Source organism: Branchiostoma belcheri, unplaced genomic scaffold, assembly GCF_001625305.1.
Source record: "Branchiostoma belcheri isolate BF01 breed outbred unplaced genomic scaffold, Haploidv18h27 scaffold96, whole genome shotgun sequence".
Lineage (NCBI taxonomy): Eukaryota > Metazoa > Chordata > Leptocardii > Amphioxiformes > Branchiostomatidae > Branchiostoma > Branchiostoma belcheri.
In genome coordinates, this window is record NW_017804642.1 from 625,304 (window position 1) to 637,752 (window position 12,449).

General features: G+C 39.2%; 2 protein-coding genes across 2 annotated transcripts; both read right to left on the reverse strand.

Moving 5' to 3' along the window:
* Positions 1-3,016: 3,016 nt before the first annotated feature.
* On the reverse strand, positions 3,017-7,922 carry LOC109461773 (salivary glue protein Sgs-3-like). Its single transcript, XM_019758166.1, has 6 exons — positions 7,700-7,922; positions 5,774-5,795; positions 4,123-4,461; positions 3,576-3,998; positions 3,209-3,458; positions 3,017-3,088 (listed from the first exon to the last, which is right to left on the reverse strand). The coding sequence occupies exons 1-6, from the start codon at positions 7,750-7,752 to the stop codon at positions 3,048-3,050; spliced, it is 1,128 nt and encodes a 375-aa protein (XP_019613725.1). The 5' UTR covers positions 7,753-7,922; the 3' UTR covers positions 3,017-3,047.
* A 162-nt stretch (positions 7,923-8,084) lies between these two features.
* Positions 8,085-11,134, reverse strand: LOC109461775 (cell wall protein DAN4-like). Its single transcript, XM_019758169.1, has 6 exons — positions 10,888-11,134; positions 9,702-9,956; positions 9,229-9,483; positions 8,863-9,111; positions 8,396-8,735; positions 8,085-8,276 (listed from the first exon to the last, which is right to left on the reverse strand). The coding sequence occupies exons 2-6, from the start codon at positions 9,825-9,827 to the stop codon at positions 8,188-8,190; spliced, it is 1,059 nt and encodes a 352-aa protein (XP_019613728.1). The 5' UTR covers positions 9,828-9,956; positions 10,888-11,134; the 3' UTR covers positions 8,085-8,187.
* Positions 11,135-12,449: the final 1,315 nt, after the last annotated feature.

Consider the following 12,449-nt stretch of genomic DNA (forward strand, 5'->3'; position numbering starts at 1 on the left):
GTATTGTAGGCAGTGTTGGTTTCTTTGCTATATGCATACACCATCTGCTAAGTACAATAATTTACCTCTGTCGTTTCTGTCGTAGTTTTGGATGTGGTGCGTACAGTTGTTGATTTTTTTGTTGGTGTAACTGTAAATATGGTTGTGTGTGGCTTCGTTGTCGCTGTGGCTGTTTCACCCGTAGAACGCCCTAATGTTTTTACCGTTGTAGGTAACGTCGTTGTTTTGTCAGTAGTATGTTCTGTAGTAGGTTCTTGTGTTGTTTTCTGTGTTGTTAACATTGTTGTTTGTACCGTTGTCTCAGCTGATGTCGGTTTTGAAGTCAAAATGGTAGTTTCCTGTTAAAAGAGGAAACGGGTATTTTATCGCCTCCCTCTAGAGGATCTATAGCAACTGTATGTTTTTGTAGCTTTAGTCTTGTGTTTCTAGAAGTGTAAGCAGTCATACTTGTAGTTGTCAAGGGATATGTAGGTGACTAGTTGTTGGATATAAGTAGGTAACTGGTACTGTTAACATCTAATTTTTCTGCTCATTCCAATAATTTACCTCCGTCGTTTGTGTCGTCGTTTTTGTGGTGCTGCTAGCAGTGGTCGGCTCTTTTGTGGGTGTAACTGTGAATATGGTTGTGTGCGCAGTCGTTTTAGCGGTCGTAGCTTCTGTTGTTTGTTTACTTGTCGAACGTTCAGATGTTTTAACCGTCGTAGGTAACGTGGTTGTTGTGCCAGTAGTGTGTTCTGTCGTAGGTTCTGGTGTTGTTTTCTGTGTTGTTAAAATGGTTGTTTCTACTGTTGTCCGAGATGTAGTTGGTTTTGAAGTCAAAATTGTAGTTCTCTGTCAAAAGAAGAGACAAATAGTTTTATCACCGCATCCTAAACACATTGTCTTAAGTTTGCGATTTTGCTTTCCAGATGTTGAATTTGATTCAATAATTTAATTTTTTATGCAATCAATCATTGCATCATTTTCTTCCTGTGTACTAGTGTGTATTGTTGTGCGTTGTAAAGCTCTAATCTCTGTTGTGGGAGCAAGTGAGGTCGGAAGCTATGTTGTTAGAGGAGTTCTTTATAGTTTGGATACTCTAGCTGTAGAATGGTCTAATGTTTGTGTTGTTTGTCATATGCTGTAATGTTTCTGTAGTTAATGCTTCCTGTATTGTCTGCATTGTTGGTATTATTGACTCGGATGTTATTTTCAGAAAATTGAGAACAGTAATTACCTAACAAGAATAGAGGTTAGCATGACTAATAAATATTGAATAATAATTGTTATGATGTATTGAGCCAGGATACCTGTCTACTGTGTGTAGTTTGTAGTGTTGTTGGTACTGTGGTTTGCGAAGTGTTAATGTATGTAGTAGTTGTTCCTGTCGTAGTTTTGGCCGTGGTGCGTGCAGTTGTTGACTCCTTTGTGGGTGTAACTGTAAATATGGTTGTGTGTGGTGTCGTTGTCGCTGTGGTTGTTTCACCTGTAGAACGTCCTAATGTTTTTACCGTTGTAGGTAACGTCGTTGTTTTGTCAGTAGTATGTTCTGTAGTATGTTCTGGTGTTGTTGTCTGTGTTGTTAACATTGTTGTTTGTACCGTTGTCTCAGCTGATGTCGGTTTTGAAGTCAGAAAGGTAGTTTCCTGTTAAAAGAGGATACCTGTATTTTATCGCCTCCTTAAAGAGGATCTATAGCAACTGTATGGTTCATGTAGCTTTAGTCTTGTGTTTCTAGAAGTGTAAGCAGTCATACTTGTAGTTATCAAGGGATACGTAGGTGACTATTTGTTGGATATAAGTAGGTAAGTAGTGGTACTGTTAGCATCTAATTTTCCTGCTTATTCCCATAATTTACCTCCGTCGTTTGTGTCGTAGTTTTGGCGGTGCTGCTAGCAGTGGTCGACTCTTTTGTGGGTGTAACTGTGAATATGGTTGTGTGTGGCGTCGTTCTAGCGGTCGTAGCTTCTGTTGTTTGTTTACTTGTCGAACGTTCAGATGTTTTTACCGTCGTTTGTAACGTGGTTGTTGTGGCAGTAGTGTGCTCTGTCGTAGGTTCTGGTGTTGTTTTTTGTGTTGTTAAAATGGTTGTTTCTACTGTTGTGGGTAGCGTTGTTGTTTTGCTGGTCGTAGTTTCTGTTGTTGTTTTACTTGTCGAACGTTCAGATGTTTTTACCGTCGTTGGTAACGTGGTTGTTGTGGCAGCAATGTGTTCTGTAGTAGGTTCTGGTGTTGTTTTCTGTGTTGTTAACAATGTTGTTTGTACCGTTGTCTCAGTTGTCGGTTTTGAAGTCAAAATGGTACTTCTCTGTCAAAAGAAGGGAAAAATAGTTTTATCACCGAATCCTAAACACCCTGTCTTACTGTATGTATGTTTATTTGTCTCATGAAGATCTTTACCTGTGTGGTTTGCAGTGTAGATTTTGCAGTTGTTTTTGCAGTGGTTCTCTGTGGTGTTGGAATGACAGTACGCAATGTTGTTTGAACTGTTGTGGATTTTGTAGATGGTTGAAACGTGGTGTGTTCCGATGTTTGTTTTGTTGTGCGCTCTGTTGTGGGTTCAGCTGACGTCTTCTCAGTTGTGAGTTGTGTTGTTTGTACTGTTGACTGACGTGTTGTTGGTTTCAGTGTAGTTGATCTCGTTGTTTTCTATAAGGTCAGAAAGTGATTGGACTTAGAGCAGAATGCATGATGAAATGTCGTGTTTACAATGATTGAAATGTAATTTTTTTCTTCTCGATTATTGACCGATTTAGTGATTTGTTTTACCTGTGTAGTCCGAATGGTTGATTTTGCAGTCGTTTCAGTAGTAGTCTTCTCTGTTGTTGGAATGGCAGTGGTAGCGAGAACTGTTGTTTTAGCTGTTGTGGATAATGTGGTTGGTTCAACTGTGGAGAATTCCGTTGTTCGCATTGTTGTTTGCCCCGTCGTTTGTTGCGTTGTATGTTCCGTGGAGCGTTCCGATGTTTGCATTGTTGTTTGGCCCGTAGTTTGTTGCGTTGTATGTTCCGAGGTCTTTGCAACCGTCGTCTTTTTGTGTTGTTATCGGCGTTGTTTCTATCGTTGATTTACGTGTCGTTGGTTCCAATGAAGTTGACATGGTTGTTTGCTATGTGTTGAAAATGAATTGTTAGACCTGAGTATAAAATGTATGTACTAATCTTGCATACTATACTAAACATATCTAAAAAGCTTATGACAAACATTTGACTAATTTGGTGACTATTACCTGCGTAGTTTGCAGAGTTGATTTTGCAGTCGTTTCTGCGGTTGTCCTCTGTGTTGTTGGAATGACAGTACGCAATGTTGTTTGAACTGTTGTGGTATTTTGTAGATGGTTGAAACGTGGTGTGTTCCGATGTTTGTTTTGTTGTGCGCTCCGTTGTGGGTTCAGCTGACGTCTTCTCCGTTGTGAGTTGTGTTGTTTGTACTGTTGACTGAAGTGTTGTTGGCTTCAGTGTGGTCGAACTGGTCGTTTTCTGTAAGGTCAGAAAGTGATTGGACTCTGAGTAGAATGCATGATGTAATATTGCATTTATAATGATTGAAATATAGTTTGCTGATGTACATAATCGGCTGATTTAATCAACTTTTACCTGTGTAGTCTGCACGGTTGATTTTGCAGTTGATTCTGCCGTAGAACTCTCTGTCGTCGCAACAACAGTGGTTGGAAGCACTGTTGTTTTCGCTGTTGTGGATAATGTGGTTGGTTCAAGCGTGGAGAATTCCGTTGTTTGCATTGTTGTTTGCTCCGTCGTTTGTTGCGTTGTATGTTCCGAGGTCTTTGCAACCGTCGTCTTTTGTGTTGTTCTCTCTGTGGTTGGAATTATAGTGGTTGGTTGTAACGTTGTTTGAATAGTTGTGGATTTTGTAGATGGCTGAAACGTGGTGTGTTCCGATGTTTGTTTTGTTGTGCGCTCAGTTGTGGGTTCAGCTGACGTCTTCTCTGTTGTGAGTTGTGTTGTTTGTACTGTTGACTGAAGTGTTGTTGGCTTCAGTGTAGTTGAACTGGTCGTTTTCTGTAAGGACAGCAAATAGTTGGAATTTGAGTAGAATATATAATATAATATTGAGTTCGCTCTTAAATTAGAAGGTAGATTTTTTCATCTATCTACATTATTGACCGATTAAGTTGATTTTTACCTGTGTAGTCTTCATGGTTGATTTTGCAGTCGTTCCTGCAGTAGTTATCTCTGTCGTTGCAACAACAGTGGTTGGGAGTACTGTTGTTTTAGCTGTTGTGGATAATGTGGTTGGTTCAAGTGTGGAGAATTCCGTTGTTTGCATTGTTGTTTGCCCCGTCGTTTGTTGCGTTGTATGTTCCGTGGAGCGTTCCGATGTTTGAATTGTTGTTTGTCCCGTCGTTTGTTGCGTTGTATGTTCCGAGGTCTTTGCAACCGTCGTCTTTTGTGTTGTTAGCGGCGTTGTTTCTATCGTTGATTTACGTGTTGTAGGTTCCACTGAAGTTGAAATGGTTGTTTGCTATGTGTTGAAAACAAATAGTTAAGACTGAGTATTAAAAAATATGTGTTCTAATCTTGCATTCTATATTAACTACTATGTGAAATGATGCTGACCAACACGTTTGACTATTCTGAATGACTGTTACCTGCGTAGTTTGCAGAGTTGACTTTGCAGTCGTTTCTGCAGTAGTCCTCTGTGTTGTTGGAAGGACAGTACGCATTGTTGTTTGAACTGTTGTGGATTTTGTAGATGGTTGAAACGTAGTGTGTTCCGATGTTTGTTTCGTTGTACGCTCCGTTGTGGGTTCAGCTGACGTCTTCTCAGTTGTGAGTTGTGTTGTTTGTACTGTTGACTGAAGTGTTGTTGGTTTCAGTGTGGTCGAACTGGTTGTTTTCTGTAAGGGCAGCAAGTAATTGCACTTTGAGTCGAATGAATGATCTAATATTGAGTTTGCAATGATAGGAGTATAGTTTGTTGATCTACAATATGGACCGATTTAGTGATTTGTTTTACCTGTGTAGTTTGCTGGGTTGATTTTGCAGTTGTTTCTACAGTTGTCCTTTCTGTTGTTGGAATGATAGTGGTTGGTTGTACCGTTGTTTGAATAGTTGTGAATGCTGTAGTTGGTTGAAACGTGGTGTGTTCCGATGTGGGCTCAACTGATGTCTTCTCCGTTGTAAGTTGTGTTGTTTGTACTGTTGACTGAAGTGTTGTTGGCTTTAGTGTGGTCGAACTGGTCGTTTTCTGTCAGGACAGAAAGTGATTGGACTTTGAGTAGAATGTTTAATCTAATGTTGCATTTTACAATAATCGAAATATATAGTTTGTTGATCTCCAATATTGACCGATTAAGTTAACTATACCTGTGTAGTCTTCATGGTTGATTTTGCAGTCGTTCCTGCAGTAGTTATCTCTGTCGTTGCAACAATAGTGGTTGGAAGTACTGTTGTTTTAGCTGTTGTGGATAATGTGGTTGGTTCAAGCGTGGAGGGTTCCGATGTTTGCATTGTTGTTTGCTCCGTCGTTTGTTGCGTTGTATGTTTCGTGGAGCGTTCAGATGTTTGAATTGTTGTTTGTCCCGTCGTTTGTTGCGTTGTATGTTCCGAGGTCTTTGCAACCGTCGTCTTTTGTGTTGTAAGCGGCGTTGTTTCTATCGTTGATTTACGTGTTGTAGGTTCCACTGAAGTTGAGATGGTTGTTTGCTATGTGTTGAAAACAAATCGTTCAGACTGAGTATTAAATGATATGTTTTCTAATCTTGCATTATACATTGAAACTACTATGTAAAATGACAATGACCAACAAGTTTGACTAATTTCGTGACTATTACCTGCGTAGTTTGCAGAGTTGATNGTTGTTGGTACTGTGGTTTGCGAAGTGGTAATGTATGTAGTAGTTGTTCCTGTCGTAGTTTTAGCCGTGGTGCGTGCAGTTGTTGACTCTTTTGTTGGTGTAACTGTAAATATGGTTGTGTGTGGCGTCGTTGTCGCTGTGGTTGTTGCACCTGTAGAACGTCCTAATGTTTTTACCGTTGTAGGTAATGACGTTGTTTTGTCAGTAGTATGTTCTGGTGTTGTTGTCTGTGTTGTTAACATTGTTGTTTGTATTGTTGTCTCAGCTGATGTCGGTTTTGAAGTCACAATGGTAGTTTCCTGTTAAAAGAAGATACCTGTATTTTATCGCCTCCTTAAAGAGGATCTATAGCAACTGTATGTTTTTGTAGCTTTAGTCTTGTGTTTCTAGAAGTGTAAGCAGTCATACTTGTAGTTATCAAGGGATATGTAGGTGACTAGTTGTTGGATATAAGTAGTTAAGTAGTGGTACTGTTAGCATATGATTTTCCTGCTTATTTCAATGATTTACCTCCGTCGTTTGTGTCGTAGTTTTTGCGGTGCTGCTAGCAGTGGTCGACTCTTTTGTGGGTGTAACTGTGAATATGGTTGTGTGCGCAGTCGTTTTAGCGGTCGTAGCTTCTGTTGTTTGTTTACTTGTCGAACGTTCAGATGTTTTTACCGTCGTTGGTAACGTGGTTGTTGTGGCAGTAGTTTGCTCTGTCGTAGGTTCTGGTGTTGTTTTTTGTGTTGTTAAAATGGTAGTTTCTACTGTTGTGGGTAGCGTTGTTTTGCTGGTCGTAGTTTCTGTTGTTGTTTTACTTGTCGAACGTTCAGATGTTTTTACCGTCGTTGGTAACGTGGTTGTTGTGGCAGTAGTGTGTTCTGTCGTAGGTTCTGGTGTTGTTTTCTGTGTTGTTAACAATGTTGTTTGTACCGTTGTCTCAGTTGTCGGTTTTGAAGTCAAAATGGTACTTTTCTGTCAAAAGAAGAGACAAATAGTTTTATCACCGAATCCTAAACACCCTGTCTTGACGTATGTATGTTTATTTGTCTCATGAAGATCTTTACCTGTGTGGTTTGCAGTGTAGATTTTGCAGTTGTTTTTGCAGTCGTTCTCTGTGGTGTTGGAATGACAGTACGCAATGTTGTTTGAACTGTTGTGGATTTTGTAGATGGTTGGAACGTGGTGTGTTCCGATGTTTGTTTTGTTGTGCGCTCCGTTGTGGGTTCAGCTGACGTCTTCTCAGTTGTGAGTTGTGTTGTTTGTGCTGTTGACTGAAGTGTTGTTGGTTTTAGTGTAGTTGATCTCGTTGTTTTCTATAAGGTCAGAAAGTGATTGGACTTAGAGCAGAATGCATGAAGAAATGTTGTGTTTACAATGATTGAAATGCAATTTTTTTCATCTCGATTATTGACCGATTTAGTGATTTTTACCTGTGTAGTCTTCATGGTTGATTTTGCAGTCGTTTCTGTAGTAGTTTTCTCTGTTGTTGGAATGGCAGTGGTTGGGAGTACTGTTGTTTTAGCTGTTGTGGATAATGTGGTTGGTTCAAGTGTGGAGAATTCCGTTGTTTGCATTGTTGTTTGCCCCGTCGTTTGTTGCGTTGTATGTTCCGTGGAGCGTTCCGATGTTTGCGTTGTTGTTTGTCCCGTCGTTTGTTGCGTTGTATGTTCCGAGGTCTTTGCAACCGTCGTCTTTTGTGTTGTTAGCGGCGTTGTTTCTATCGTTGATTTACGTGTTGTTGGTTCCACTGAAGTTGAAATGGTTGTTTGCTATGTGTTGAAAACAAATAGTTAAGACTGAGTATTAAAAAATATGTGTTCTAATCTTGCATTCTATATTAACTACTATGTGAAATGATGCTGACCAACACGTTTGACTATTCTGAATGACTGTTACCTGCGTAGTTTGCAGAGTTGACTTTGCAGTCGTTTCTGCAGTAGTCCTCTGTGTTGTTGGAAGGACAGTACGCATTGTTGTTTGAACTGTTGTGGATTTTGTAGATGGTTGAAACGTAGTGTGTTCCGATGTTTGTTTCGTTGTACGCTCCGTTGTGGGTTCAGCTGACGTCTTCTCAGTTGTGAGTTGTGTTGTTTGTACTGTTGACTGAAGTGTTGTTGGTTTCAGTGTAGTTGAACTGGTTGTTTCTGTAAGGGCAGCAAGTAATTGCACTTTGAGTCGAATGAATGATCTAATATTGAGTTTGCAATGATAGGAGTATAGTTTGTTGATCTACAATATGGTACCGATTTAGTGATTTGTTTTACCTGTGTAGTTTGCTGGGTTGATTTTGCAGTTGTTTCTACAGTTGTCCTTTCTGTTGTTGGAATGATAGTGGTTGGTTGTACCGTTGTTTGAATAGTTGTGAATGCTGTAGTTGGTTGAAACGTGGTGTGTTCCGATGTGGGCTCAACTGATGTCTTCTCCGTTGTAAGTTGTGTTGTTTGTACTGTTGACTGAAGTGTTGTTGGCTTTAGTGTGGTCGAACTGGTCGTTTTCTGTCAGGACAGAAAGTGATTGGACTTTGAGTAGAATGTTTAATCTAATGTTGCATTTTACAATAATCGAAATATATAGTTTGTTGATCTCCAATATTGACCGATTAAGTTAACTATACCTGTGTAGTCTTCATGGTTGATTTTGTCAGTCGTTCCTGCAGTAGTTATCTCTGTCGTTGCAACAATAGTGGTTGGAAGTACTGTTGTTTTAGCTGTTGTGGATAATGTGGTTGGTTCAAGCGTGGAGGGTTCCGATGTTTGCATTGTTGTTTGCTCCGTCGTTTGTTGCGTTGTATGTTTCGTGGAGCGTTCAGATGTTTGAATTGTTGTTTGTCCCGTCGTTTGTTGCGTTGTATGTTCCGAGGTCTTTGCAACCGTCGTCTTTTGTGTTGTAAGCGGCGTTGTTTCTATCGTTGATTTACGTGTTGTAGGTTCCACTGAAGTTGAGATGGTTGTTTGCTATGTGTTGAAAACAATCGTTAAGACTGAGTATTAAATGATATGTTTTCTAATCTTGCATTATACATTGAAACTACTATGTAAAATGACAATGACCAACAAGTTTGACTAATTTCGTGACTATTACCAGCGTAGTTTGCAGAGTTGATTTTGCAGTTGTTTCTGCAGTAGTCCTCTGTGTTGTTGGAAGGACAGTACGCATTGTTGTTTGAACAGTGGTATATTTTGTAGATGGTTGAAATGTGGTGTGTTCCGATGTTTGTTTTGTTGTGCGCTCCGTTGTGGGTTCAGCTGACGTCTTCTCAGTTGTGAGTTGTGTTGTTTGTACTGTTGACTGACGTGTTGTCGGTTTCAGTGTAGTTGAACTGGTTGTTTTCTGTAAGGTCAGCAAATAGTTAGTATTTGAGTCGAATGTGCGATCTAATATTGAGTTTACAATAATAGAAGTATAGTTCGTTGATCTACAATGTACCGACTTAGTGATTTGTTTTACCTGTGTAGTTTGCTGGGTTGATTTTGCAGTTGTTTCTACAGTTGTCCTTTCTGTTGTTGGAATGATAGTGGTTGGTTGTATCGTTGTTTGAATAGTTGTGGATGCTGTAGATGGTTGAAACGTGGTGTGTTCCGATGTTTGTTTTGTTGTGCGCTCCGTTGTGGGTTCAGCTGACGTCTCCTCCGTTGTAAGTTGTGTTGTTTGTACGGTTGACTGAAGTGTTGTTGGCTTCAGTGTAGTTACACTGGTCGTTTTCTAATAATAACAATAAAATTCCAAATACAATTGTTTTAGATATTATATTGTATCATTGATATCAATGAAGCGTAACTGAATCAGTTATTTTCTATCAAGTCAACAACAGTTAACATTTGTCAACTTCTTGTTCTTATTATTGCGCGCCGATACGTTACATTAAATGCGATTGTTTTTTTTTAAATATCAGTAGTTCGACAAATCTAAATCCACTCTACCTGTGTAGTCTGCACGGTAGATTTTGCGGTGGTTTCCTCAGTAGTTGGACTTATCGTTGGAAATGTTGTTTTGATGGTTGTGGATGCTGTTGATGGTTGAAGCGTAGAGCGTTCTGGTGTGGTCATTGTTGTTGTTATTTGCCTTGTAGTGAGCTCTGAGGTCGGTTCAACCGACGACTTTTCTGTTGTAAGCTGCGTTGTCTGTAACGTTGACTGTTGTGTTGTTGGTTTTATTGACGTGGAAACGGTTGATTTCTAGTATTGATAAAAATGGTTTGGGTTAAATCTAAATGCATGTTCTTATAATGAATATTTGACCTGCCATGTACGTTCAGTGTTTTCTTACCTGATGTGTTAATGTTTTTGTATTAAATTGTGTTCTTAAGCGGCATGTTATTTAATGTTGGCTGATTGAGGTTTTTGTACCTGTGTGGTTTGTAGTGTTGATTTTTCCGTCGTTTGTACGGTTGTCACCTCTGTTGTAGGCATGACTGTGGTTGGTAGTACGGTTGTTTCAATCGTTGTGGATGCTGTGGATGGTTTAATAGTGGTGCGTTCTGTTGTTTTTATTGTCGTAGGCAAAGTTGTTGTTTGACTCGTTGTGAGCACCGATGTCGGTTCAACTGTCGACCTTTCTGTTGTAAGCTGCGTGGTTTGTAGCGTCGATTGTAGTGTTGTTGGTTTAAGTGAAGTTAAAATGGTTGTTTTCTAGAAATAAGACGTAACTAGGTTGATTAAAAGAGAAATATTTCTATTATAGACACTCAAGCAATATAGTGTTCAATGTTTGTGTATATACTAGATAATTAAGATGTGTTTACATGTGTAGTTTGTAGGGTTGATTTTCCCGTTGTTCTCTCTGTTGTGGGAAAGGCAGTGGTTGGTAGTACTGTTGTTCTGACAGTTGTGGATGCTGTAGTTGGTTCAAGCGTGGAGCTTTGAGATGTTTGTATAGTTGTAGGCAATGTTGATTGTATTGTAGTGAGTTTTGGTGTCGGAGCAAGTGATGAACTCTTTGTTGTAAGCCGCATTGTTGTGTGTTTTAGTGAAGTTGAGCTAGTTGTAATCTAGTATGGAAAGCAAATGATTGGAATGTTGTGAGAATATATGTGATATTAAATATCCAAGCAACCTTTGAGATACTGTTCGTTGAACCTTAACATTCACTGAATCAGCTTGGCTTTACCTGTGTAGTTTCTAGTGTTGATTTTCCTGTCGTTTTTGCGGTAGTCTCTTCTGTAGTAGGACTTATTGTTGGAAATGTGGTTTTGATGGTTGTGTATGTTGTGGATGGTTTAAGTGTGGGGCGTTCTGTTGTTTTTATTGTTGTAGGCAAAGTTGTTGTTTGAGTCGTAGTGAGCACCGATGTCGGTTTAAATGTCGACCTTTCTGTTGTAAGCTGCGTAGTTTGTACCGTTGACTGTAATGTTGGTTTTAGTGAGGTTGAAATTGTTGTTTTCTATAAATACATGTAAGAAGTAATTAGGTTCGATTAAAGATGTATATTCTTATTTCGATGTAATCAGACAAGACACTAGTCAGTTTCTTAACTTGCTGAAATATCAAGATGTGTTTACATGTGTAGTATGTAGGGTTGATTTTCCTGTTGTTCTCTCTGTTGTGGGAATGGCAGTGGTTGGTAGTACTGTTGTTCTGACAGTTGTGGATGCTGTAGTTGGTTCAAGCGTGGAGCTTTGAGATGTTTGTATACTTGTAGGCAATGTCGATTGTATTGTAGTGAGTTTTGCTGTCGGTGCAATTGATGACTTTTCTGTTGTAACCTGCAATGTTGTATGTTTTAGTGAAATTGAGCTATTTGTAATCTAGTAAGAAAAGGAAATGATTGGAATGTAGTAAGAATATATGTAATGATGAAGATATTAAATATCCAAGCAACCTTTGAGATACTGTTCGTTGAACCGCAACATTGACTAAATCAATTTGACTTTACCTGTGTAGTTTGTAAGGTTGATTTTTCTGTCGTTTTTGCGGTAGTCTCTTCTGTAGTAGGACCTATTGTTGGAAATGTGGTTTTTATGGTTGTGTATGCTGTGGATGGTTTAAGTGTGGAGCGTTTTGATGTTCTTATTGTTGTAGGCAACGTGGTTGTTTGCTTTGTTGTCAGCTCCGAGGTCGGTTCAACTGACGACTTTTCTGTTGTTTGCTGCGTTGTTTGTATTGTAGACCGTGATGTCGTTGGTTTTAAGGAAGTTGAAATGGTTGTTTTCTAGTAATAACAACAGGAGCTTGTGTTTGGGTACAAATTGTTGTATTGCATTGTATTCTTAAACAGCATAATTTCATCGTTAATTTACCCATTGTTCAGTGTTTAAGACTTTGTACCTGTGTGGTTTGTAGGGTTGATTTTTCCGTCGTTTGTTCAGTTGTCTCCTCTGTTGTAGGTATGACTGTGGTTGGTAGTACGGTTGTTTCAATCGTTGTGGATGCTGTGGATGGTTTAAGTGTGGTGCGTTCTGTTGTTTTTGTTGTTGTAGGCAAAGTTGTTGTTTGAGTCGTTGTGAGCACCGATGTCGGTTCAACTGTCGACCTTTCTGTTGTATGCTGCGTAGTTTGTACCGTTGACTGTAATGTTGTTGGTTTTAGTGATGTTGAAATGGTTGTTTTCTAGAAATAAGAATTAGGTTTGATTAAAGATGCATATCCTTTATTAGAAACTCAAGCAATATAGTGTTAAATGTTTGTGTATATACTAGATAATTAAGATGTGTTTACATGTGTAGTTTGTAG